The sequence below is a fragment of the Rattus norvegicus genome, chromosome 5, assembly GCF_021556685.1.
Source record: "Rattus norvegicus strain SHRSP/BbbUtx chromosome 5, alternate assembly SHRSP_T2T, whole genome shotgun sequence".
NCBI classification, from domain to species: Eukaryota; Metazoa; Chordata; class Mammalia; order Rodentia; family Muridae; genus Rattus; species Rattus norvegicus.
The window spans coordinates 65,615,001-65,640,522 of NC_141538.1; the positions used below are offsets into that span (position 1 = coordinate 65,615,001).

The following is a 25,522-nucleotide window of genomic DNA, read 5'->3' on the forward strand; positions in this document are numbered from 1 at the left end:
GTCACACCCCTAGATCAGCAGCTGGGTTATGAGGAGGACCTGGGCCTTCCCGTCACATCTCAGGGCTGAGGCTGCAGAATGGCACACCCTCCTTCCTGTAGGGCATGGGCAGGAGCAACTAAGTTTGGTCCACGGGCTGTGGTGCTGTCTTGTAACACAAACCGGCAGAATTGCAAGCGCGGGACAGATGTAAACAGTTGGAATGGAAAGAAATAAATCTCTCCTCTAAAAATAGGCTCTCATCCTTAGAAACCCTGCCCAGCAGTGTGTACAGAACTGAGGGTGAGAGTCAGGCCAGGCTGCAGTGTCCCCACCCCACCCTTGTCTCCTGACACCTCTCCTCACCTGTTTCCATTCCCCATGCTTCCCAGGGTCTCCTCTTTTCTGCTGCTAGAACCAGAGCCCTTCATTCCTTAGGTTCAACACCCTCTATTCTGCGGATGACAGCCCCTCACCTGGAGCCTTGCTGCCCCCAGTGTGGCACCTCCCGCACAGGAAACAGAGCACTTGTTTTCTGTTTGCGTGGCATTCCTACTGTGTGGGACGGGGGAAATGCACACAATACCTACTTCCCCACATACATCAGATCTTTATACCTTGCCCCCTTTGACTCATGCCACCTTTAAAAAGTTAAGATACCTCTGGCTAAAGCCTGGAGCCAATGTCTCAGCCCTAGTCTATTCTTCCTCTCTCCCCACTCCCCTGAGCACTCCCCACCCCTCAGGCAGTAAACCGGATACCTGCGGCATCGGGTGGGGGATGCAGTTGGTAGACGAAAGAAAGGAATCTGTGGCCACCGTGGCTCATATTTTATTTTTCCCACCTTTGAAAGGACCTGGATACAATGAAATCCAGTGTCTAAAGAGATTCAGTGTACAGAAAAAGGTATGTCCACAAAGATGTGCCACAATCTTTGAGGAAGGAAACCAGCATCTGCGTCTGGCTTTGTATATATACCTACATGTATAGGTATATATAAATATGATTATGTCAAAAGGACTTTGGGTGCCCGGAAGGTGACTCCTCAGATAAAGTGCTTCCAGTGCAAGCATAAGGACCTGAGAGTGGATGCCCAGCACCCACAGGTCTGACCATGGGTGCTTGTGATACCGGCACTATGGATTGGAAGCAGATAAGGAGGGATCCAGGGGCTTGCTGGAAGCTAGTCCGAACGACCAGATGAGCTCTAAGTTCAATGAGTGAGAAGCTCTGTCTCAAAAAAAGCAAGGTCCTAGAATCAGCCTCCGGCTTCTTACACACACACACACACACACACACACACACACACACACACACACAGGCACACACGTATGTACATACACATGCCCGCACAGCGCAATGCATTTCATACAGCGGATACATGCACACACAAGAAAAAGGACAACAGAGAGACAAAGAACCCTAAAAAAGAGTTTCAACGCAGTTTGTTGCACCTGAGTATTTGATTTGTTAAATCACTAAAATCTGAAACTCAGAGCCACACCATAACACAGCCTAGAGTTTGGCAGAAATGGAATCTGGCTTCTGGTGCTCAGACTTGGCTCTTCTACTGGGCCCACCTGGCTAGTCCTAGGGTGCAAGGGAGGTTTGGACTGACTAGCATGTGACCTCAGTGAGGTTATCCTCTCCCAGCTCTCAGTGTTCCCCAGCACCCATTCTGGAGGCCATACTGCTTGCCCAGTCCTCTAACATGGGAGGTTATGGAACTTAGTCATAGAGCAGCAGTACCTAGCCCAATAGATGCATGCTGGGCGCACACGCATGCGCACGCACACACACAAACACACACATGCACACACACATGCACACACACACACTCAAGCACACACATACAACCACAAATATGCACACACACAAACACACACACATGCACACACACACACACTCAAGCACACACATACAACCACAAATATGCACACACACAAACACACACACATGCACACACACACACTCAAGCACACACATACAACCACAAATATGCACACGCACACACACATATGCACACACACACAAACACACACACATGCACACACAAACACACACACATGCACACACAAACACACACACATGCACACACACATGCACACACACACACTCAAGCACACACATACAACCACAAATATGCACACACACATATGCACACACACACAAACACACACACGCGCGCGCGCCCCTTTTAAGACTTAACTGATTTCTTTGGCAAAAGTGATTCAATAGTTTATTTTTGTTACCGTGGAGAATCAGGTTAAGGGCCGTTCTGTGCAGGGCTAACCATTCATTGCCAGAGGTCTGCAGAGCACAGTCCTTATAAACAGTGTCATTTGTATGCAAGCTTGGGCCTCCTGCCCTGTGGCTTTTGAGTCTGAAATCGTTAGAGCAGAACTTTTGAGACCTCCTTAGAGTTTTCAGGAGTCTGCGGTCCTTCGTCTTTGTGCGTTGTGCGCCTGGACAACTATGTGCATCTCACTCACATCTTAAGCCCACAGTGGTCTAGCCTGGGAGGCTTCTAAGGGAGCCTTCCTGTGTGTAGCAGTGATGGCTGATCCTGGTTTGCCGGGCAGCTGTGAGAGCCACTCGCATCCCAGGAAAGAATCTGTGCATCTCTGCTGTCCTTTGGATGCCTGGACTCCAGCCTGCAGGTGTGGAGATCAGACGAAGACACTGCACACTCCAGTCCAGTATCTGACAGGAAGTTGATGTTTAAAGAGTCTGAAACAAGCTAGGTGTACCTGGAATCCCAGGAACTTGGGGGGGGGGTGCAGCAGGAAGATTGAGGCTAGTCTGGGCTAAATAGTAAGTTTAAGACTTTGTATTAGGGGCTAGAGAGATGGCTCAGGGGTTAAGAGCACCGACTGCTCTTCTGGAGGTCCTGAGTCCAATTCCCAGCTATCAAAATGGTGGCTCACAACCATCTGTAATGAGATCTGATGCCCTCTTCTGGTCTGAAGAGAGTGACAGTGTACTCCTATGTATAAAATAGATAAATGTATCTTTTTTTAAAAAGTTACCACAATTTAAAGACTTTCTGTTAGGAATATATATATATATATATATATATATATATAATTTTTTTTTACAAAAGTACTATAGGAGATGTCAGTTTTCTATGATTTTTTCCCAAGAACATTAAATTTTTTGCTTCAATAATTTAAAAACATTCTTTGTTTTTTAGTTTGTGGTTTTTGTTTGTTTGTTTGAGACAAGGTCCTACTACCTAGTCCTAGCTCTAGAACAGGCTGGTCTCAAACTCACTGAGATCTGCCTGCCTCTGCCTCCCCAACATTTAAAGGAATCTGTATCACCACTCACAGCTTAAAAACATTCCTGATTAAAAACGGATGTGTATACCTCCTTCACTAGCCCTGTGCCAGGCGTGAGCAGAAATCTACCCAAAAGGACGTACTGACTTCCTCTATCCGTTGTTTTAGTCTGATGGCAAACCTAGATCAACCGTGGCGGCAACATGGTGGCCGAGGCCGAGGTCTTTTTTTTTTTTTTCTTTTTTTTTTTCTTTTTTTTTCAGAGCTGGGGACCGAACCCAGGGCCTTGTGCTTGCTAGGCAAGTGCTCTACCACTGAGCTAAATCCCCAACCCCCGAGGTTGGAGCAAATGTGTTTTATTTGCTCCAAAAGGTTAGATTTACACGTCGATGTTTTAAAACCAAAAGAGTTCCCATTAAGATAAGCAGGTTTAATCAGCCAAGCAAAGCGCGTGTGCGTGCGTGCGTGCGTGCGTGCGTGCGTGCGTGCGTGCGTGCGTGCGTGCGTGCGTGCGATCAGTTTGCTGAAGCTGGGCACTGGATGGTTCAAAAGGCACAGTCAGCACTATCCCCGAGGGTCCCTCCCACAGCCGCCATTATTAGCTGTCATCAGAGAGTGCCTAGACATCCATTCTTAAACCCACAGAGACTTTCCCGTCTAATACAAAAGGCTGGCCACCATAGTGAAGCCAAAGCGCTTCTGCAGTGGGCTTGCTTTAGGCACTTGCAGGAGAATGGGTTTCCTTGGAGACAAATGGCTCCCCTTGCGTGCAGGTATCATAGAGTCCACCACTACATGTCATATACAGCTGGATAACAGATTGGGCCTTACTGTTCAGGGGCATGACCTCTTCAGGGCCTCGAGCAAGATGTCTTGAGGGAAGGTGAGTGGCTGACATTTCTCTTCATTGTCTGCTCCACCCCGTCACCTCCCAATGTCCTTGCTCCCCTTGGATGGGTCATGACTCTGTCTCCTTGTACAATACCTGGGTACACTAGTAATGGTCACTCAGTAGCTGTTTGTTGAGTCCATTTCTTAAAAGGTAGTGAAAGATACATTCTACATATCCCTGGCCGTGACATTCTTCTTGCCATCAAGATGGTCATGGGGTCTCTTCCCCACACAGCTGGTCTGTGTCTGAGAAGAGTCAGGCTTGAATCCTAAGCATGGAAGGAGCCAAAACAGTATTTTCTCTCTCTCTCTCTCTCTCTCTCTCTCTCTCTCTCTCTCTCTCTCTCTCTCTCTCTCTCTCTCTCTCTCTCTCATCCCTTTGTGGTCCATTTCTATCCCACGCCACATCTCACTGTGGGATACGACAGCATTTTCCATCCAGCTGGCTCCGTTCTTAGTCAGCCCCAGCACCACTGCTGGCGACCAGCCCCAAGACCAGCTTCACTTCTCAGCATCCCGGGACGGCTCGAGTTAGCTGTTTTGGCTGTTTTGATAATATTTTCCTATTGGGGGTAGGGAGGTGAGAACAGCTTTCTTTCAGACGTAATTCACACCACCATCCAATTTACCCTTTTAAAGTAGTCAGTTCAGTGTTTAAATCTATTCACAGTTGTCCGACCTTCACGACAGTCAATTCGAAAAACATTTTCATCACCTCAGAAAGAAGCCTCTTTGCGACTTCCTGCTGCTGCTCAGCCTACCCTTCTGAGCTGTCTAAGCCCAGGCTGGTGTCATGGAGCACCGCAGACTGAGGGACTTGTGCACCGGAACCATATTTTCTAAGTCCTGGAGGCTTGGATGGCCCAGTCTGGGGTCTGGCAGGGTGGATTTCGTGTGTAGGATCTCTTTCTGGCTGGGGATCAGCTGCCTCTCGCTATGTCCTCTTGTGACAGGTGGCCGAGGAGGGGCACACAGCAATCCGTGATATCTCTTCTTGGAAGGACTCTAATCCCGCTCTACCTCATGACCTCGTTTAACCTCTGTCACTTCCACACAGATCCTATCTCCAAATACAGCCATGTTGGGAGCTGGGGCTTCAGTGTGTGGCTTGTGGGGGTTGGGGACACAGTTCGGCCTGTTAGTGCCAGCTGTGGAACTATCATTTAAGCATTTTTTTGTCTTATAGACTGGACTATTTTCGGACTTCACATTGTGGGGACTCACGGAGTTGGCCTGGGCTTGCTGCCTGGAGAGGTATACATTAATGATTTTTCAGCTTAGAGTATGTGACTCCTGGGTCACAGTGTGCCTTTCAGTTCCCGAGAAACTGAGGCACTTGCACGGGTAGTGAAGCATCCAGGCTGCGTGAGGTCCCTAGAACACAGCGAAGCCTATAGAGGCTGGACAGAACGACTAGTCTTAGTCATCTATCTTACATAATCTGCATAGCTTGCAAACGCCATTGTGTCCTGACAGCTACCATTGTATTGATCTGGCGACCACCGTGCTATTCTGTTTCTGATAAGAGAAAAAGAAATCTGATTTCTTGCAGTGAACTTGTCTCAGCCTCAGTCTTGCTGAGGCCCCTCTAGGCAGACCTGGTTGTAGTTTCCACCCACCATATTAGGAGACCCTGGCTCTGTAGGTAAGCACTGGCGCTCACCTCCCCCGAAGTACAGTACGTCACAGTGGCTTTTGTGCCTGGCTTCTTTCACTTAGCGTGTTTTCCGGTTCACCCGCGGTGTGGTACTCTATTCCTTTTCATGGCTCAACAGTGTTCAGTAGACATTTTGTTTATCCATCCATCAGTTAATGGAATCTAACATGCTTCGGTCCGTTCTTTGGACCATTACTAATCACATCTTTATGTGTATCCGTGTCAGCCCATGGTTTGAATTCTTTTCCAACTCTAAGTATGCTTTCTGGGTCAGATGGCAATCCTATCTATATAGCTTTTTTCAGAAACTGCCAAGCTGCTCTCCAAGGAGCCCACAGCATCTCACATTCTCGACCAGCAGCCAAGCTCCGGTTTCACCACATTCTCGCCGACACTTGCTATCGTCTGTGCTTTTGACTGTGCCTGTCCAGTGTGAGCTGCATTTCCCTGGTGGCTGGTGGTGCTGAGTATCTCCTCACAAGCTTCCTGGACACCTTTCAAGTGGGTTTTTGGTTTGATTTGGGATGGGGAAGTCACTAGCCTCGAGTGCTTCAAGCTCTCGTTCTTCCAGTTTCAGCTGGGATTGAAGGCATGTGGGGGGACACCCAGCTTATCAGAAATGTCATATAATTAAATTTTTTTTATCTGTTTTGTGTGTAGGGAGTACATGTGTGCACACGTTCATGCGTGTGCATGTGTCCGCCAGAGGTCAATGTCTGGCATCTTCCTCCTTGTGTTTCGGCAATGTATTTTGTGGATGATCCGTACGTGCATCCAAAGTGTGTTCATCACATTGATCTACCACTCCCTTCCTCTAACTCCTCCTAGTGCCCCTCACTCCATCTCTTTCTTTTTATTTTTGTTATTAATAACACCCCCTCCCAGTATAATGAATGCTGCTCATAAGTCCATCAGCCTTGTCTTTTTGCAGCAGGGTCTCCACTGGACCTGGCACTCTCCACTTAGGCTAGGTGACTGGCCAGCAAGCTCCAGGGACCATTCTGTCCCTGCCTCCCAACCGCAGGGGATTGCAGGTGCTTAAGGACTCGAGTGTTTCCTAGGGATCAAGTTAGCAAGTGTTTTACTGACCGGGCCATCTCTCCAGCCCCTCGCCATGAATTGTGTATGTTCTTTGAAAGCAATTGGGGGGGGGGGGGCTGGGGATTTAGCTCAGTGGTAGAGCGCTTACCTAGGAAGCGCAAGGCCCTGGGTTCAGTCCCCAGCTCCGAAAAAAAGAACCAAAAAAAAAAAAAAAAAAAAAAAAAGCAATTCAGCTTCTTGGGCCATTCTTAGGTTGTTCGTTTTTATTTATTTATTTATTGTTGGCCCTTTATTATTGAGTCCCAAGAGAAGTCCATGCATTCTGGATATCGTACTCTGGTCAGATATGTGATTTACAAGCATTTCTCCCGGTCTGTCTCTTGGCCAGTGTCCTTTGAAGCACAAATGTTTTTAATTTTGATGAGGTTCATCCAGTGCGTCTATTTTTTTTTCTTCTGTTGCTCATTGTTTTGTGAGATATCTAAGAAACCATGGACTAACTCAGAGTCAGAAGATTAATGGCCACATTATGTCTACAGTGCCTTCTAAGGATTTTATAGCTCTCGGCTTTTACATTTAGGCCTTTGATCTACTTTGAGTTAATATTTATGTACACCGTGAGGTCATATGCTGTTTTTGAAAACAAGATAAAGTGATAAATAGCCAAGAGCTTTAGAAGATGTGAGGTTCTTTGATTTTGACTGAAGGTTCTGTGACGTTTTGTCAATGTGACCTTTAATGGAAAGGAAATAAGCTTGAGCCCTAGTAATGCAGGGCATGGTCACAGTGCACTTTGGAAAGTCGACGAGCTAAGAATCATTAGGAAATACTTTTGAAACTTCGCTTCTTTCATTAAACATCTAAGTCAGGGAAGACATGTTTTAATGTGTCATATAGCTAACATTCTTATGCACATTAAAAACATCTTTCCTTTCATGTTATATGTCCTTGGTTTAATGTAGTGGTCCTCAGCCAGGACCAGTGTTTGGGGATGGAGTCAGTGTCACTGTACAGCTGGGCTGTAATGGAGTAGAAACCATAACAACTACTACCAGAGCATTAGATCAGTTCCCATGACTCTGTGATCCAGCTTTACACACTAGGATCCCAAGGTGGAGAGACTGTCCTGGCTAAGCCGGGCTCCTCTGGGGGCAAGATCTGAATTTTGAAATTCCTCTCCAACCTCACAGATTTCTCTCATCCCAATACCGAGCCCCAACCCCTTCCTGCTATTAACATCCTCTGTGGTACCCTAGTGGGGTGACACACATCTGTAATTACAACACTGAGGGCTCTGAAGGATGACAAACTGAACACAGGTCCTGGCTCTAGAATGAGACCCTGCTTTAAATAGTAATGAAAATAATAGTAATTAATAATAGTAATGATGATGATGATGATGATGAGGATGAGGATGAGGATGAGGATGAGGATGATAAGGCAAAAACAATATAAGGCAAAGCAAAGAAACCATAAAGATTGATGAAACTCATTATGGAGAGAAAAATTACTTTGTGCCCCTTGAAGGGCCGACCATCAAGGTCTTAGCTTCATGAATTAACTCATTCCATACTCATGTGTCTGGGTTTCTTGGATTCTAAAACATATCCAGATAACTTATTTTCTGTTACCCATCTTGGATGACTGGTCTCCTGCTGAATTGTACCTTATCTGATGACAGAACAAGAATGGGAAGCTATGATGTGGGGACATTGAATAGATCAGTGCAGGGCAATATTTCACATTACCTATTTTTAACATCCTCCAACTTTGTGTGAGGCAGCCACCCTTATCATTCGTCACATTCTGTCACCATAGAGACCATAGCACATGGAGGTCAGGGGCACTTGGTTAATGCGCCATTCAGTTGTAACACCGTTAGTCTAGGACAGGCCTGACGTAGCCTCAACTGAGAAGGGCAGACCTGTCACAAAGTAGGTGTGTCACCCACTAATGGTTAGCGTGGGTCACCTGCTATGGACAGCCATAGACAGACATGGCAGGCAGTGAAGTGTACCCTTGCCACCATGCTGTCAGAAGCCCTGCCGTGGGATATTAGGAGGAGTGACTCCCACATCAAGCTTTAGGGAGCGTCATGTGACCTGGGAGGGCCACCTGTCCTGCTCATCACAGTGAGTGCTCTCTGTGAACTGCTGCTGTAGGAGAGCTGTGACTCTTGTGGCGTCACTTAGATCCCCTGTCCTTGACCCCAAACCAGCCCTAGCTTGGTTTCCTTCATACTGGTCTTCTCATAAAATACTCCAGTTCCCAACGTCTCTGCTGGCCTCTGCTCTACGTCCCTTCGCATGTATCCCAGCCCCCACTGGGGAGCAAGCTTGCAATTTGTAGATCCCTGTGAGCTAATGTGGGGCACGCCCTACTATTATTGAGACAACAGCAGGTGTTAGGCAGTAGGAAAGTCCTTTATAAACAGCCCGTAGCTTTCTTCCAAGTTTCAGCCCTGTGGGCATGCCTGTCCTGTGTGTCTCTCATCTCCTCCTCAAGGGGTCTTTGGGAAAGGACTTGGAGAGTGTTGTGAGTAACAAGGTATAAGCTCTTCAGGGGAACTCATATTTGAGTTAAGAGTAACACAAGTCTAGTCAATTTCAGAGTTCAGCAGAGACTGCACACCTGCCTCTGAGGCATCCCCTCCTAGTTCTCTCAATGTCAGGGCCACAGTGTGCATGAGGATTAGAAAGGAAGTTTGCCTCTCCCCTACATCTGAGGGAAAACCCTGGGGTTGTTCATGACCTAGCCCCAAATCCCGTTGGGCAATCTGCTGGGGGCCTCAGTTTTCCCTTGAAGCGGGGGTTGCATAGTCTCTAAGCATCCTCGAAACTCTCATTGTCTTTGATTCTTGAAATGCTAGGGGCTGACTTTAAGGCGAAACCAATTCAGATGGGTTCAGAAACCCCCCTAACTAGGAATCTGCTTTGCTAGTGAGCTGCCCATGTTTGAAGAGGAGAACACCACAATCGGGTTAATGCTATCATTCTTGAGAAATCCATCTCCAGAGGCAACATTCAAAATATTTAACAATTAGTTCTCACAAGCACAGACCCACCAGACACAAAAGGCCTATAGGCCACAGAGACTGTGGACTGAGTGTGTCTTGCCCACTTTGTACTGCTGCTGGGCCTTTCTCGGGCTTGTTGGTGGTTTCCCTTCTTTATAAGTCATCTTCCATCCAAAACCCTACCAAGCTCCCTTCAGCTTCTCTCATTGATTACTAACCACACTATAGCAAATATAATTTTGCACTCAAATACCAAATTCCAAGAATCTCTCTATGGTCAACCTATGTTGACTGCCCTGTTGGTTAACCCCATGTGTTTAGAAATGTTACAGGTAGGGGCACCAGAGGACTGAGCCCCACAGCTCCTCTTTATTCCTTAAGTGCCCTGTGACCTGGAACAAGTCCCATCCCTTCTCCAGCTTTCAGGTTCCTTGCATAGAAAAGGAAAGGACTTGGCTGGATTCTCCAGTTCTGAGGCCCTGCCAGTCTGTGTTGTGTTTCTGGAGGATTGCATATCTATAGCTGCTGACTGCTCTCTCTCTCTCTCTCTCTTTCTCCTCTCTCTCCTCTCTCTCTTTCTCACCCACTACCCTCATCTTAGAATGCACTGCTCCCTGCAGGCCTGAGGCAGAAGGATCAGACCACCAAGGCACCCACAGGCCCCTTTAAAAGAGAGGAGCTTTTGGACCACTTGGAAAAGCAAGCGAAGGAATTTAAGGACCGAGAAGACCTGGTTCCCTACACAGGGGAGAAACGAGGTACTAAACAGCATGGCTCTCATGAGCATGTCCTTCCTGGGGCATCACAGAGGGCCACTTGTGTGTCCCACTCTGTGTTGGACCAAATATACTTGGGCCTCTCTTGTGTCCTTCCCGTCTGAACAGGAAACAATCCTTGTTCCCAAATCATCATCTGTGATAGTCTGAGGAAAAAGACCCCCTCAGACAACCAAAATGTCTCCTACATCCCCTTTAACTAGGTTGCATTGGCTATTTTTTATTGGAACGTAGATACTTTTGAGGGAGAGAGGAAGCTGTTACCAATAACATTAGAACACAAGGCCTAAACAAGGACCATTCTATGTAAATGAGGATGAAGGTATATAGTCCAAATCCCTCTGTCCTAATTCTGCTTTGTCTAAAGTCTCTCTTTTTCTGGCAATGGTAATGTCCTTCCTTCATCTCTTTTCTCAAGATCCTCTGCTCCTGGCAAAACAAGTCATCTAGAAGTTTCTGGGGGCACAGAAACTCTCCATGACAATCCACCCTTCAGGTCCTTCCTTGCCTTTTAGGTCATCTGCTTGCATGCTGTGCCCCCTACTCTCTGCCCTGTGGTCTGCAGATTCCATGGAGCAGAACGGTGATGGATAGGGTAGACCAGAAGTCTGAGTTCTGATCTTCAAAACGTATAGGCATTTTTACTACAAGAACGTTATACTCTCTGCGACACCCAACTCTACACCCCCAGGGCTGTGTCTGCCTCTCTAGCAGGAGATGCAGTGGTTGGAAACAACCTAGGGCCCAGGTCCTGCTACTTGCTAGGTGTGAGAGCTCAGCGAACTCATTCAATTCCTAGTCTAGCAAATCAGGGTGAAGAAGATAACATCCCAGCCTCCCAGGCTCCCAGGGGGTCAGAGATGCATATAAAGCTCTTACACCCACCCTGGTGCACAGCAAGTATCATGGAAGCATCAGCCGTGACTAATCCATTCTGCCCATACTGACCTCTTTCAGGAACATTGCCTCCACCTCCTTTGATAGGATGCTCTATCACCCTCCACTGCCTCCCCTCTTGGATATTTCCTATCTCAGAGACCTGCGTGTGTCTTTATCTGCATCTTCCCCTTTATCTTCTTTTCCTCTCAAGCTAGTCCTTGAGAGTAGGGACATGGGCTAGCTAGTGGCCCCAGCTAGCACACGGGCTAGCCTTCAGTAGTGCTGAGCAGAGAATGGTTTGAGTGTGAGGCGAAAGTAGAGAATGTGCACCCCTTCTGGGACACACTGCCTCAGCACAGCATCCACGAGTGCCCTGTGTCTTGTCACATTCCCCAGCACCTGACTAACGCCTTGCACATACAAGGTGCCTCGTGAATATATACCGAATCGAAGCACTTGTTTTAAATAACTGTGCGGCCGATTCAGTCCTTCCCACTGTCCCCACCCACAAGAACATGAGCATACTGTCAGCACAGCTCCTGTTGCCATGTGGTTGCCAAATAAATGGTAGAATGTGAAGGCGCAAAGGGGCAGGCACTGTGGAGGGATTCCAGCCATCACAGGCAGGCCCTGGGGTCCTATGGCTTCCAACCATTTCAGGCTCTCCTGAACACGGAAGGGAAGGTCCGAGAGTCTCAAGGAGGCAAGAGAACCACCAAACTTGGAAGAGCCCTGGGCGGAGACTATGGAGAGGGGGCCAGTAATGATGGGGAGGAGGTTTGCTGAATGGACCCAACAAAGAAAGAGAGCCCTAGCAGTGTTTTCACCCAAGGACTTACTTGTGCCATAGACAGGGCTCTCTGGCTCCCGTAGTCTCACTGACCATTTGAAAGCTAAGGAAACTGAGGCTGTGAGAGAGTCAGCAGCAGACCTGAGGGGGCAGAGGGAGAGCTAGAATGTTTCTATATGGCAACACACTTGAAAGGTCCATCAGCATCATTAAGCACGATGTAACAGTCTGGAGAGAAGACTCAGAGGTTAACCAGAGGACCCTGGTTCAATTTCCAGCACCCACATGGTGACTCACAACTGTAACTCCAGTTCCAGAGGACCCAGTGCCCCCTTCTGGCCTTCAGGGGCACCAGGCGTACACATGGTGCACAGACACCCATTCTGCCAAAACAAAGTCATTCAGCCAAAATAAAATATTTTTTTTCTGGAGCTGAGGACCGAACCCAGGGCCTTGCGCTTGCTAGGCAAGCGCTCTACCACTGAGCTAAATCCTCAACCCCTAAAATAATATTTTTAAAAAGAACGTAATTACTGTTAGTTGAAATTCTTATGGGTTAAATAAGTAGAGATCTCCACAGAGGACCTAGGGCCAGAGTCCCTCCAACTGGCATCTCATGCCACTCGGCCCAGGCTTTGCTGAGAATTTAATCCCCCATAACTAACTTAGGCTAACTTAGGCTGGTGTGATGTCTACTTGAATAACTTACCTATTTTTAAGTTGGGCCATTTGGCTTTTTGTTGATGAGTTGTAAAAATTATTTCTGTATCCTTAAATTTTATTCCATTTATTTACTTGTGTGATCATATGCATGCCTGCACCTCTGTGTGTGTGTGTGTGTGTGTGTGTGTGTGTGTGCGCGCGCGCGCACTCGAATGCCTAAGCCAGAGGACTGCAGTGGCTTCTTTCCTTCTACTGTGCGAGTTTCACAGAGTCAGGCTTGGGGACCAGGGCCCTTACCAGCCCAGTTACCTCACCAGCACATTTCTCTATTTTTTGACACCAGACATTTATCAGATATATGATCCATGGACCTTTTTCTCACTCCAAAACTCGGCTTTGCCCTTTCTCGATCATATCCTTTGAGACTTTCCATTTTGGACCAAGTCCAAGATGATCCCTTTCTTGCCTGTGGTTATGGAAAGATTCCATCCCTGAGTCTAGCTGTGCTCTTCTTTAAAATGTCTCAGTTTTAGTTCTGAGAGGTTGCTGGCCCATTTGGGTTTCATTTTTGCATATAGTGTGAGGCGGGCGCCTGCCAGACTCCGTTCTTCTGCATGTGACAGTCTAGTGGCCCAGCCCTCGCTGGAGAGACGTGCAGTGCTGTTGATAATTTGGCATCTGTGTTTGACTTCATTTCGGGACTCGCAGCTCTGTTGTTTGCTGCGCCGTCCCTTATATGCCAGCATGTCACCAGCTTAGTAGTTATGCTTCGAAATCCGTGAGCACGAGGATCTTCATTTTGCTCTTTTGGGGGATCATTTTGGTTATTTGTGTGCCTTTGCTCTTCTGCGCCTGTGAAGAAGACTTCTGGGATTTGGATGGGGATCCTGTTGAATCTACAGGTTGCTTCTTGTGGCCCTGCCTCTTTAATATTACCAGGTTTTCCACTCCATCAAGTCAGAATTTTTTTCAGTTACTCTTTCTGTTTTCTTTACATTTTTTAACAATATTGTAGTTTTGGCGTACATGTATGTAAACCTTATTCCCAAGTGTTTTATCTTTGGTTATTATTGTGAACTGCTTTCCTGATTGCATCTGCATATTTCTATCGCTGGTTATATAGAAACGCCACTGCTTTTAGCCTCTGTGCCAACTGTTACTGCATTTATTAGTTCTGACAGTTTTTTGGAGGTGGGGGGATTGGGGTTTTGTTTGTTTGTTTGATCATGGTTTTCCCCCTTTTGGAATATGGAAGTTTAGACTTTCCCCCATATAAGAGCATGTTGTCTGTAGACAGAAACATCTTCTGTACCTCTCATCCGTGCCCATTCACTCTTTAGAACTTCTGATGCAAGGTTGAACGGCCGTGATAAAGCTGTATTCTTGTCTTGATCCTGGTCTTGGGGACTAGTCTCCTTACTTCTGTGATCATAAGCAGTCATTTCTCTGACTCCCTCTGATTGTCCTTCCCCCAAACAGTGCCCGCATGTGCATGGGCTCCTGTGCAGGCGCATGCACACACACAATCATAAACCAAATACCACAGACTAGTTAATTTATAAAGAAAAAACATTCTAGAAGCTCAGATGTTCAAAAGCCGACATCAGAGCGGAGGTGCAGAGCGGTGTTCCTTGCCACATGCTAATGTGGAGTAGTGGAGGGGCTCACTCAGTGAGACAGCAGGCAAGGAAGCTCATGTTTCTCTCTTCCTTATGCAGTCACTAGTGCCATTCCAGGAGCCCAACCTCATGACTTCAACTAATCCTAATGACCTCACCCAAAGCCCCACCTCCACATATCTTTAACATATGAATTTGGGGACCGGGCTCCCAGTGCACAAGCTAGAAGGGACACAGGGAAACCATGTGCAGTTTCTCAGAAATGAAATTAAGGTGTTCATGGTGGTTTTCAAGCTTGATTTTTCACACAGAATTCCTCTAGGACATTTCCCCTCTTGGTGATCCCCATGCTTTCTTTTTCTTTAAGATTTCTTTGATTTTGAATTATGTGTTGTAAGTAAGAATGTGAGTGTGAATCTGGGTGTCCACTGAAGCTGGAGGAGGGCGTCGGGTCCCTGGACTGGAGTTCCAGGTGGTTTTGACTTGCGGGATGTGTGTGCTGAGAATGAACGTGGGTCCACTGCAAAAGCAGTGGGCACTCCACCATGGAGCTATGGCTCTGGCCTTTTGTAATAACTTCTGGACTTCCAACAGTCTCTACTTGTGGACACACAGTGGCCACTCTCATAGTTGCCCCATTCCTCCCTCCCCCACATTTAAGCATGGCACTTTACTAGAATGCTCTCTGCTCCCTTCTATCCCATAATAATCTGCGTGCGCTTTATCTATTTTATGGAAGAATGTTTATAAGTTTTTCTCTCATGTCGGAACCTTTGGTGAAAGGGATCTCAGGCCCCACTGTAGCCACACATCCTGATGGGCACCCTGTGTGTTCGCAGGAAAGATCTGGGTTCCCAAGCAGAAGCCAATGGATCCCGTGCTGGAGAGCGTGACGCTGGAGCCGGAACTGGAGGAGGCCCTAGCAAATGCCTCAGATGCCGAACTATGTGACATTGCAGGTAAGAGACATCGCAGGAGAATACATACATACATACATACATACATACATACATACATGTGTATATGTGTATATGTGTATATGTATATATACATATACATATCCAAAAACCAAAGTGAAAAAAAATCAAGCTAAAAGCATTCAAGCACACCTGGTCACAGATTCACCTGTTGTTGCCATGAGACCACACCCCAGAGGAATGGGACTATAGCCCATGGAAGGGTAAAGAGCCCTGTCCTAGCCATTCCCACCAGGTTCTGCCCGAGCCACCTGGTAAAAGGCACACAGCTGTGCCTGGAGAGTGTCATGCCCACCCCTCTTACCTGTGCCATCCTCTCCTTACCATGTTCCCAAGCAAACCCCAGCGTGTAGTCTGCTGCTACAGACTCTCGCCGCCACTGCCCTTCCCACTGCTGAACCCCTGCTCTATGCACCCTGCACCCCATCTCTCTGAGGTCCACTGCAGGCTGGACCTGCACCCCACCTGCCTCTGCCCACACTGTGCCCTGGCTCAGTGAGGGGGGGGGGATTTCTGCAGACCAGTGGCATAGGAGAGGGAAGGGATGACGGAGATGAGAAGGCAGTGGGTATACTGCAGGGAGAAAGGCAAGCTGGCCCCAGGGATGCAGTGGGTTCCATGTCTTTCATGAAGGAGGAGGGTAGTGGAGGAAATACTGAGTTCAGTCTGGGTCCTGCACCATCTGAACTATCCATGGGCCACCCAGACAGAAGTAACCATGCATGATAGCCTAGCGCTCTGCAGGAGGTCTCATTTGGACATGGTCAGAGAGGCCAGGCTCAGGAAGAATGCTTGGCAGGCAGAGCCTGGGTCCAGGGGTTGAGTGGGGCAGGCCTAGCATGGGCCCATCAGCCAGTCACAGGGCAAGGGAACAAGGACTAAGAGAAGCCAGGCAGACCTACTGTAAAAGAGCCAAGAAGGCAGAAAGGGTTTCAGGCTGCCCGAGACAGTGGAGCTGAAGCCCAGGCCAGACAAGGCTGCATCTGCCTTTGCTTCATCCATTCTGCCAGTCTCTCAAGACTCTATGTGTGGCTCTCGGTGGCACTGAGGCAGGAGGCTTCCTCTGTGAGCAGCGCTGTTGGGCAGTGATTTAAACTGTGTACTAGTGGTGACCGTGGGCGGTGGAAGTGAAAGCCAGACTGCAGGGACCTGAAGAGAGATCAGACAGAGCAGGCAGGTAGCCTCTTAATCTAGACAGCCCTTGCCTCAACAGAAAGAGACTGTGACAGAGGTGGCAAGGTCCAGAGGACGGTTGTCACTCTAAGCAGCACTGAAGGGACAACTGGTCCCAACAGGAACCCAGGCATGCTGCTCAGGAGCCAGGCTTGCCTCACAAGGCTCAGTGGGTCGTATAAGACGCCAGTAGAGCCATCTCCTTCAGTGTGCCGTGTGTTTCAGCCTCCTACCTTCCCAACATATCCCTTGACTTCTGGTTAATCTGTGCAACTGAGAGAGCAAATACCTTCCCTGCCTGTCTCTATTTACTCCCAGGAGCTGTGTTTATCTGGGGCCTCCTCTGAGTCCCTGCATAACATCATTACCCTGATTAGGGCACACAGGATTAGTAAATGACCGCTGTCAGAGAAGGCTCCTGCCACAGCTTGAGCCACAGCAGAGCAGCCCTCCGGGGCTGAGCGGAGCATCTGGGCCTGCTCTTGAAAACATTTTCCTTGTTGTTGCTGGCAGACAGTTAGGATCTGTCTAAGATCCCAGGCCCCTGTGATGTCGGGGAAGGAGCAGGAGGCTGTGCGTGCACCCATGTTAACCGACTGTCCTTCGGTGCCTGTCATTCCGCTTCAGCCATTACAAGGTGGCAGTGGAACATTTGCTAAGTGACAAACGTGTCCCAGGTGCTGTGTAAGCACCACACAGCACGGTATTTATTGACCGTGACAAATCCTATGAAGTAAATTCTATTATTGTCCCCATTTTACACCCAGACACCAGCTGTTCCTAGGGCTGAGACACAGTCAAGGAGCTGAGATGATGTCAGGTTTTTGGCCTTGGGTAAAAAGCAGAACCAGACAGTTGGAAGCAAGCTGCCCTGAATGGACAGAGGTGTTGGTGTGGCCGGCCTACCAGAAGCTGGCAGTTTGCCCAGGAAGGGAGAGTTGGATTCTAAAGCCTAGAGAGGGAGGTGAGGGGTCTGCAGCTGCCTCTAGTCTCCATGCTCTCCCCTATAAGGTGTTTCCGTGAACCAAGTCCCTCACTAGGTCCCTCACACACAGTACCAGTTGCCTGGCTTTCTTACCCACTATGGACTTGGTGATCATGAAAACAATTAAGACACTAAGGAAACAACCCTGCCTGTCCTCATGGGGCCGTGCTCCACAGGCCAATGAGACATGGCCAGTAAGAGTGTCACTCTAAGTGGGACAGGAACAGGACAAGAGAGTCACTTGGATTAAATGATAGGGTCACAGGAAATAAAGACAAAGTCAGACAAGTGGGGGACATAGTGACAGTGTGTTGGGGGGTGGTCCAGGGTGAGACATTCAGGTACAGTGGGAGCTCCCGTCCAGGTCAGGGAGATGCTTATGTAGCAGCCTCAGTACCTGGAAATGTCAGAAGCCTGTAGACGCACAGAACATGTGATGCACTGATCAGGGGGTGACAGAAGAGAGGAACATTGTTGACAATCCACACGCTAAGTCGTTGAGTTGGTTACATTATGAAACACCCATCTTTTGCTGGGACAAATGAATTTCCATTCTCTGCCCTCGGGGCCCAGGAGGTACAGAGGAGGACAGGCCAGAAATATGTAGGTTTCAATCCTAAATGTGAGTTCTGCTATGCAGAGCAGACTCTGGCAATGCAAAGGTCTTGGCCTGTGCCCTATGACTTTAGCTTATCGGCTATAAAATCTTGAGATTATCAGTGTCTCCTAGCCTCACTCAAGGATTTTGTTTAGCTGGGTTTTAGAAACCCTTGCTTTAGGGCAGAAATGAGTAAAGGAGCCCCACCCTTCCCACAGTTAGGAGGAAACAACTGCCTCCCAAAGGCAATGGGCCAGGTCACTGGTGGCTTCCATGTCTTTAAGCACACGTGCTCTGATTCTGAGACTGTCAGGGGATGTGCCTCATCTTGGAACAGTTTGCTAGTGCCCAGGTTCCAGGCCAGAGTCAGCTTCAGCACCTGTATCTAGGATGTGAGAACACAGCTCTCCTCCCGCCCTCCACCCAGGGCCGCTCAAGCCCACAACAGCTGGAGAAGCCGAGGATGTGCTGTGATCACACTGCATTCTGAGCGGACTTACAAGTGGAAGGAGCCCTGCCAAGGCAGAGAGAGGAAACAGAACTCAGTGTTCTTTTTTAGAGTTCAAAAATAGTCCTTTTTGAGTTTTGAGGATGATCTACACTTTAAAAAAAAAAAAAAAGGAAGAGGAAAAATAGAAAAAAAATAAAACAAGTTCCCTGGTGACAACAATTGACTGAGACCTACGAAGAAGGTAGCAACAGGAGACATCAGGGTTTTCTTTGCTTCACTCACTGCTGGGACACAAAAGCCACAACTGTGTGCCTAGGTCCACTGGATTGGTAGTGACCATTTTGAGGCAATGCCCTCCCACTCCCATTTTTCCTTCCTTTCCGGAACCCAAATCTCCTCTGATCTGCCAAGTGGTGCCCTTCCTTCTTCAGCCTGCTATCAGCATATACCACCCACCTCTCCATCTCTCTGTTTGTTCTAGAATTCTCCAGATGAGGGGCTGGCTCTCTTAGACTTTAGACGTCTCAGTGCCCCAGTAGACATAATACTTAACTGCCTTATACACTAGGAGAGTCTTTGCAGGGTCACCTACCAAATCAGGTCCCTGTTAGGTGTGGGAGGGCGTTTGACAGCCCCACGAGGATGCTTATTCTAGAACTCAGAAGAAGGCTAAAACTGTAAGAATTGCTGCGTGACTGCCGAGCCTTCCGGGAAGGTAAGAGTTCGGCATTCAAGCACACACTTGTGCGGGTGCGAAACCCAGAGATCCCAAAGAGGAAATGACCTCTACAAGGTCACCAAAAAGAAAAAAAAAAATAGTAACAACCCATGGCTCTTTGCTCTTGGTCCCTTCACGCACTCCTATGCCTCTGTCCAACCCAGCGCAGGATGCTGGGGTTCAAGCACCAGATAGGTTTCCCCTTTTTGCTTTTATTTATTTATTTCCTCACCTCTCTCTGTGTGCGCTCTGAGTCAAAAACAGGCATTTTAAAAAAAGGAGTGTATTTCCTCCGATCTCGGCAAACCTGAGAGCTCTGCGTGGGGGTGGGGCGGGCAGGAGCGCCTCTCTGGAAGGCTACTGCCTGAGGAGATGTGACTCACCTGCTGCTGACTCAGCCCCCGCTCCCTCAGCCCACGGGGACACAGACTAAATTAAAACCTCGAGAGTTGGAAAGACAGCAGCCGCCTCTCTCCTCTCCCCAGCCCTCCACAGTGAGGAGCAAGGCTAATTTTAGCTGAGAAGATTCCTAGGGTAGAGAAGCAGAAGGGACTTTGAGATCATCTCATCATCTCGTTCTCAGTTCCCATCCGGACACCAAAATCACCTCAAGGAACCAGACATCGTTGTGTTCTTCTGTAATCCCAACACTTGAGAGCTTGAGGCAGGAGGATTGTTGAGTTCAAAGTCAGCCTGAGCTACATAGCACATAGCATATCTCTCTCTCTCTCTCTCTCTCTCTCTCTTTCTCTCTTTCTCTCTCTCTCTCTCTCCCACGTGTGTACACACACACACACACACACACACACACACACACACACACACACACTCCAGTCTGGGACATCGACACCGTTTTACAGCTCTCCAAATGGTCTGCATATGCAGCAGCTGTGATTGTCGGTCTTAAATCACCCTAGCTGGACACAGGAGACCAAAGGCCAGTCAGAGGCGTGACTTGCAGGGATGGCACAGAGGACATGGTCAGGACCAGAGCTTGATCTCCTGTATCTTCTTTGAGACCTGGCCTATTCTCCCAGAAAACCTGTCTACTGAAATAGAAATTTGAAGAAAAAGAAAACAAATATTTACAACCTGCTTACTATAGTCTAGAAGAGATTGAAGAGTAGTAATATTCCTCCCTGAGCTGTGGAAGCCCACAGCCCAGCAGAGAAAACACATAGGTGTCTTGGCACCACCTTTGTACTGAGGTTCACTGTGGCATAGAAAGGATACTAGGGAGAGAGAGACAGAGAGACAGAGAGACAGAGACAGAGACACAGAGACAGAGAGAGAGACAGAGACACAGAGACACAGAGACAGACAGAGACAGAGAGACACAGAGACAGACAGAGACAGACAGAGACAGAGAGAGACAGAGAGGAATCTAAGAAGGCTCCCTGGAGGAAGCCTTGCACCAAGGACGAGTTGCACCAAGTCTTGAAGTAGTAGAGATAGGATGGTTAAACAAAATATGGATTATGCAGTTGAGTTTGAGTTCTAAATAAACAGGCTTTGTTGTGTCAGCTCTTTAGGAGGCTGAGCCAGGAACATCAGAGTTCAAAGTCAGCCTTGTCTACATAAAGGCAGCCTGGGCGATGCAGTGAGACCTATCTCAAAATAAAATGTAAAGAGAGGGTTGGGAATTTATCTCAGTAGTAGAGCACTTACCAAGCATGCTATAGGCTCCGGATTCAATTTCCAGACCTGGACAAGGGCCCACAGTTTTGAATAATTTATCTCAAATATTGAACAGGGCATATTTGTGCTGAGGGATTATCAGAGGTCTTTTCTGGCCCAGAGCACGTGCTACGGGGTGGGGTAGGAGGGTCATCCTGTTGTCCCACTACCTATCCAACCCAACCCGGTTCCTCTTCCCTGTCTCTCCCGACCTCCAACTCCACTCATCTGCTTCTGCGCTTTAGTACCCACCGTCCATGCTGCCTGGAACGTTCTTTCTCCCTTCCCTTGACTTCAGCCTTCCCTTCCCAAGCCCCTTGTTGTGCTTTTCTGGGATGTTCTTTCCAACACTTGACCCCTCCTGAGCTATCTGGGTTTTAATTGGCCCTTGCTCAGCTCTGCTTGCTCTCATTAGGTTGTGGGCTGCATGGGCAGAGCCTTTCATAGTTCAGTCCCTCGGAGCTCGCACACAATGAAGGCGCTCAGCAAACGCCAAAGAAACCGATGAGCTAAAGAACAACATATAGTGGTGAAGCTGTGCTGCCATCTCCAGAAAGATCTTTCTGACTGTTCTGTGATGAATGTTGGGAAGTAGATAGCAGGAAGAAGCCAAAGTCATGGTAACGCGGCTCTGTTAATGCAGATGTTTCTTCAGGAACGATGGGGTAATGGCCTGACGGCCCCCACCCTAAGTTGAAAATATCATAAATCAAGATGCACTTAATGCCTGGTTGAGCACAACAGAGCGCCTGACCGAGGGTGCCGCCATGTTGGTTTTTTTTTTTTTCTCCTGGTGATGGCAGATCGACTGAGCACAGGGTCATTGACCTGATCTAGAATCTTGAGTATCTTATCAGATGCCTCCAGCCTGGAAAAGATAGAGATGTAAATCAAAGTTTGGCTTCTACTCACCATGTATCACTTTCGATACCATCACAAAGCTGAAAGATTATAATGGGACCATTGTAAGTTGACGGCAGCCAGAAAAGAATAGATTTTCCACCAGGGCAGAGGTCCTGGCAAGGGAAATAGGATGACCTGAGAGACCTCGAAGATCCAAAGGGTCTGAGAGACAGGGCAGAAGAAGGAAGTGCTCTCCTTGGAAAAGATGCTTGCTGGGAAGACTCATTCTGTTGGGTTGTTTTGGGTAGGTGTACACGTTGGACCCCACGGAGATCAGGGAATCTGTGACCACAGCCAAAGGGAGGTTGGGTACCTGAGAAACACAGGAGTGAAAACTAGGATGAAAATAACCCACATTTTTACATTTCCATGTGTATGGTTCTTACCATTTCTGTGAGCAAAGCTCCCAACCTGTGGAAGATGGGTCCCCAGGAGATCTCTCTGTGACCATAAGAGTCATGGATCTCCCTTTATCCCCACAGCTATTCTGGGCATGCACACGCTCATGAGCAACCAGCAGTACTACCAAGCCTTGGGCAGCAGCTCCATCGTGAACAAGGAGGGGCTCAACAGTGAGTATACACAGCCCTGCTTGGCTGCCATCCCTTTTCCTTGCCGGGCCCCGAGACTGGTTCTCAGAGGGCACCTTGGAAGAGAGACGCCTCCTCCTGCACCTTGGTGCCGTGCTCCTGATACTCTGGTTCACTGCACATATTGTGCAAGCACGTCTCTTCTTGTTGTCCTTTGAGTCTGCTGGGGTTTTATGTGTCCGCATCAAAGCCTTCTTCCTCTCAATGCCTCATTTTCTTCTAAAGGTTTTAGAGATTTGCTTCTTATATTCGGTGTTTTAATCCTCCCAGAATGGATATTTTCTGTGCAACGGGATGAGATTCGACTTCATTTGGGGTGCGTGTGTGTGTGTGTGCACGTGCGCGCGTGTGCGTGTATACACTTGTGGAAGCCAGAAGTCAGTGTCTTCCTCAGTTGCTTTCTACCTTATATCTTGAGACAGTCTCTCAGAGAACCTAGAACTCGCTAATTGGCTAGCCAGTGAGATCCTAGGATCTCCCTCTCCTGACCTCCCCAGCACCATAACTACAGGCACAGGCTGCTGCATGCAGATTCCTCCTACTTTCTGAGAGTAGAACTTAGGTCGTCCTGCTTGTGAGACAAGCATTTAGTTAAAATTTTTGATAGATATCTAATGTTTTCCCCACAGTATTCTTTAAAAAATGTATTCTTGAGTACTCTGTGGTTCTCTCTTTCTCCTCAGTTTCTCCCTGTTCTGTCCTCTGAGACCCTCTGGCCTTTCCTGGGCCCATGTCACAGTGTCTCAATTATTCAACTGCATTGTTCTAAGATGACATTTTGGGACCAAAAGGAAATGAGGGTGCCAAGGGAATGCATATCCTTCCTCTTGGAAGGGAACTGCATTTCTCTCCAGCCCAGTCCTCAGCTTACCCTCCTGGGAGCCCACTAGGGATAATGAGCATGGTGATATACCAACCCCGCCTGGACAGACAAATGCTTGAGAGTCAGCTAATTCACCAGGTCTTGTAAGAACTCAAACACAGCATCCAGGGATAGCCCAGACCTTTTGGATTTCTCCCTGACTTCTTTCAACACATTGCAGCCCCTTGTACCCCTGTAATGTGCTGTCTCCCTTATACCCTGTGTTCAATGACTGCTTCCCCTCAGGGAGCCCTTATGTTGGGAGAAGGTGATGCCTATATTTCTGTGAGCCAACTCCTTTTATCCCTTACCATAGGTGTGATCAAACCCACACAGTACAAGCCTGTGCCTGATGAAGAACCAAATTCAACAGATGTAGAGGAAACGCTGGAGCGAATAAAGAACAATGACCCAGAACTTGAAGAGGTTAATCTTAACAACATCCGGGTAAAGTCCTGCCATTTCACTTCATGGGTATTGGGGGTAAGGGTTTTCAGTTTGGGGGTGGGGGGATATGTCTTGGCATACTGATGCCAGCAGTCCAGGCCATATCGATCATCAAGTCCAAATACATATTTGGACCTGGGCCTGGGTATTTCTAGATCAGGAATAAAGAAAAGCCTTTACTAGTGGGAGCATTGCAGGGGTGACTGGTGTGGACAGGCAAATCTCTCAGTCCTGGTTTCTTTCTGAGGACAATTCCAGGCTCAGAAGTCAACCATAGTCCAAGTTAGTGATCTGGACACCTGCCACATTGTTCAAAAGCACAGAGATTTTCTGTGATAAAATCGTGAGTCAGAACCACACTGCGGCACGGGACTTCAAGGCTGGCAAAGCCCTGCGCTACAAAGACTGGGGGATCACAAATCCCACTGCTCCTGAGATGTCACTGTTATAACCAAACAGATTTTACAGTCAGGGAAGGGAGACCTGAGCTGTGTGCTGTAGCTTTGCGGCCACCAGGGCAGGGTGCAGGAGGAATGTGGAAGCAGGCATAGCTGCCTGCCCACCTGCTCTCCTTGAGGCCCTGGGATTAGCCATGAGAGGGGTAAAACAAGAAGCCAGCCCCCTCCTTTCTTCTCAGCTTTCCTCAGTGGCTGCCAATTCTAGGCACAATCAGATTGGAAACCTGTACCCCAGTTTTCTCCTCCGTCTGGCTCCTTGTCCTGCTCCCACGGGGGCTTAGGTGACACTTTGAAACGAGAGCCCTGGGAAAGCAGAGCCATGGGTTCTCTGTCTCTGTCTCTGTCTCTGTGCCTCCACTGTCCACCTTGTGAGAGATGCTGACACAATACAGACTTGTATGTCCCGGACAGTTAATACCGCCTCAAGGCAGGCAGACACAAGAAGTGAGAGCTCAATGAGAGGCCTCGGCCTCAGTTTCCCTTCTGTACCAAGAGGCAGTTGGACAGAGATAAGGTTTTCAGTCAAGAGAGTAAAAAGCAAACGCCAGAGTCCAGGCCTCCCTGAGGTTCTGTGTGTGACGGTCTGGGGTTGGCTTGCATATAAGCATGATAAACTGCCCCAGGACCAACAGACATGCAGCCATTGCAGACACTTTGGGACAGAGTAAAGTCAGTATATCTTCCCATTCGGTCTTTCGGAACAGACCCAAAGAGGGGAAGAGTGTCCCCCGGTGTCACACAGTATGTCGCATGCACTGTTAGTCACTAAGTGGAAGTCAGGGTCCAGCCCTGCCCTTCTCCTAGTCCTGGACCTTTTGTACACTATTCCTCCCAGCTCCAGGCCTTGAGTGCTACCTCTCCTCCAGCTTCCCCTTGCAGGGAAGAGCGTGGGTCCTTTCTGAAAATTTCAGGGGTGATTCTATCAATCCATGTACTGGAGGATCCTCAGTCCCATCCTGTAGCATGAGGCCCATTCAGAGACTTGCTAGGACTCAGCAGGGAGCCAGGTTTGGGGCAGAGCTATGTCCCCTCCCTCCTGCAGTCACCTACCCCCAACCCCGGCCCATGCCGGGCTGCTGTTCACTTTTCTG

At 48.3% G+C, this 25,522-nt stretch overlaps 1 protein-coding gene across 4 annotated transcripts in view; it reads left to right on the forward strand.

Annotated features, from left to right (window-relative positions):
- Window positions 1-25,522, forward strand: part of Tmod1 (tropomodulin 1) — a 77,387-nt gene that overhangs the window by 28,908 nt on the left and 22,957 nt on the right. For 2 of the 4 annotated variants that reach the window (NM_013044.2, XM_087660450.1), the window contains 4 exon segments: window positions 10,467-10,623; window positions 15,432-15,551; window positions 22,557-22,646; window positions 23,843-23,973. In NM_013044.2, coding sequence (NP_037176.2) covers window positions 10,467-10,623; window positions 15,432-15,551; window positions 22,557-22,646; window positions 23,843-23,973 — 498 coding nt within the window. 4 annotated transcript variants of the gene reach the window in all.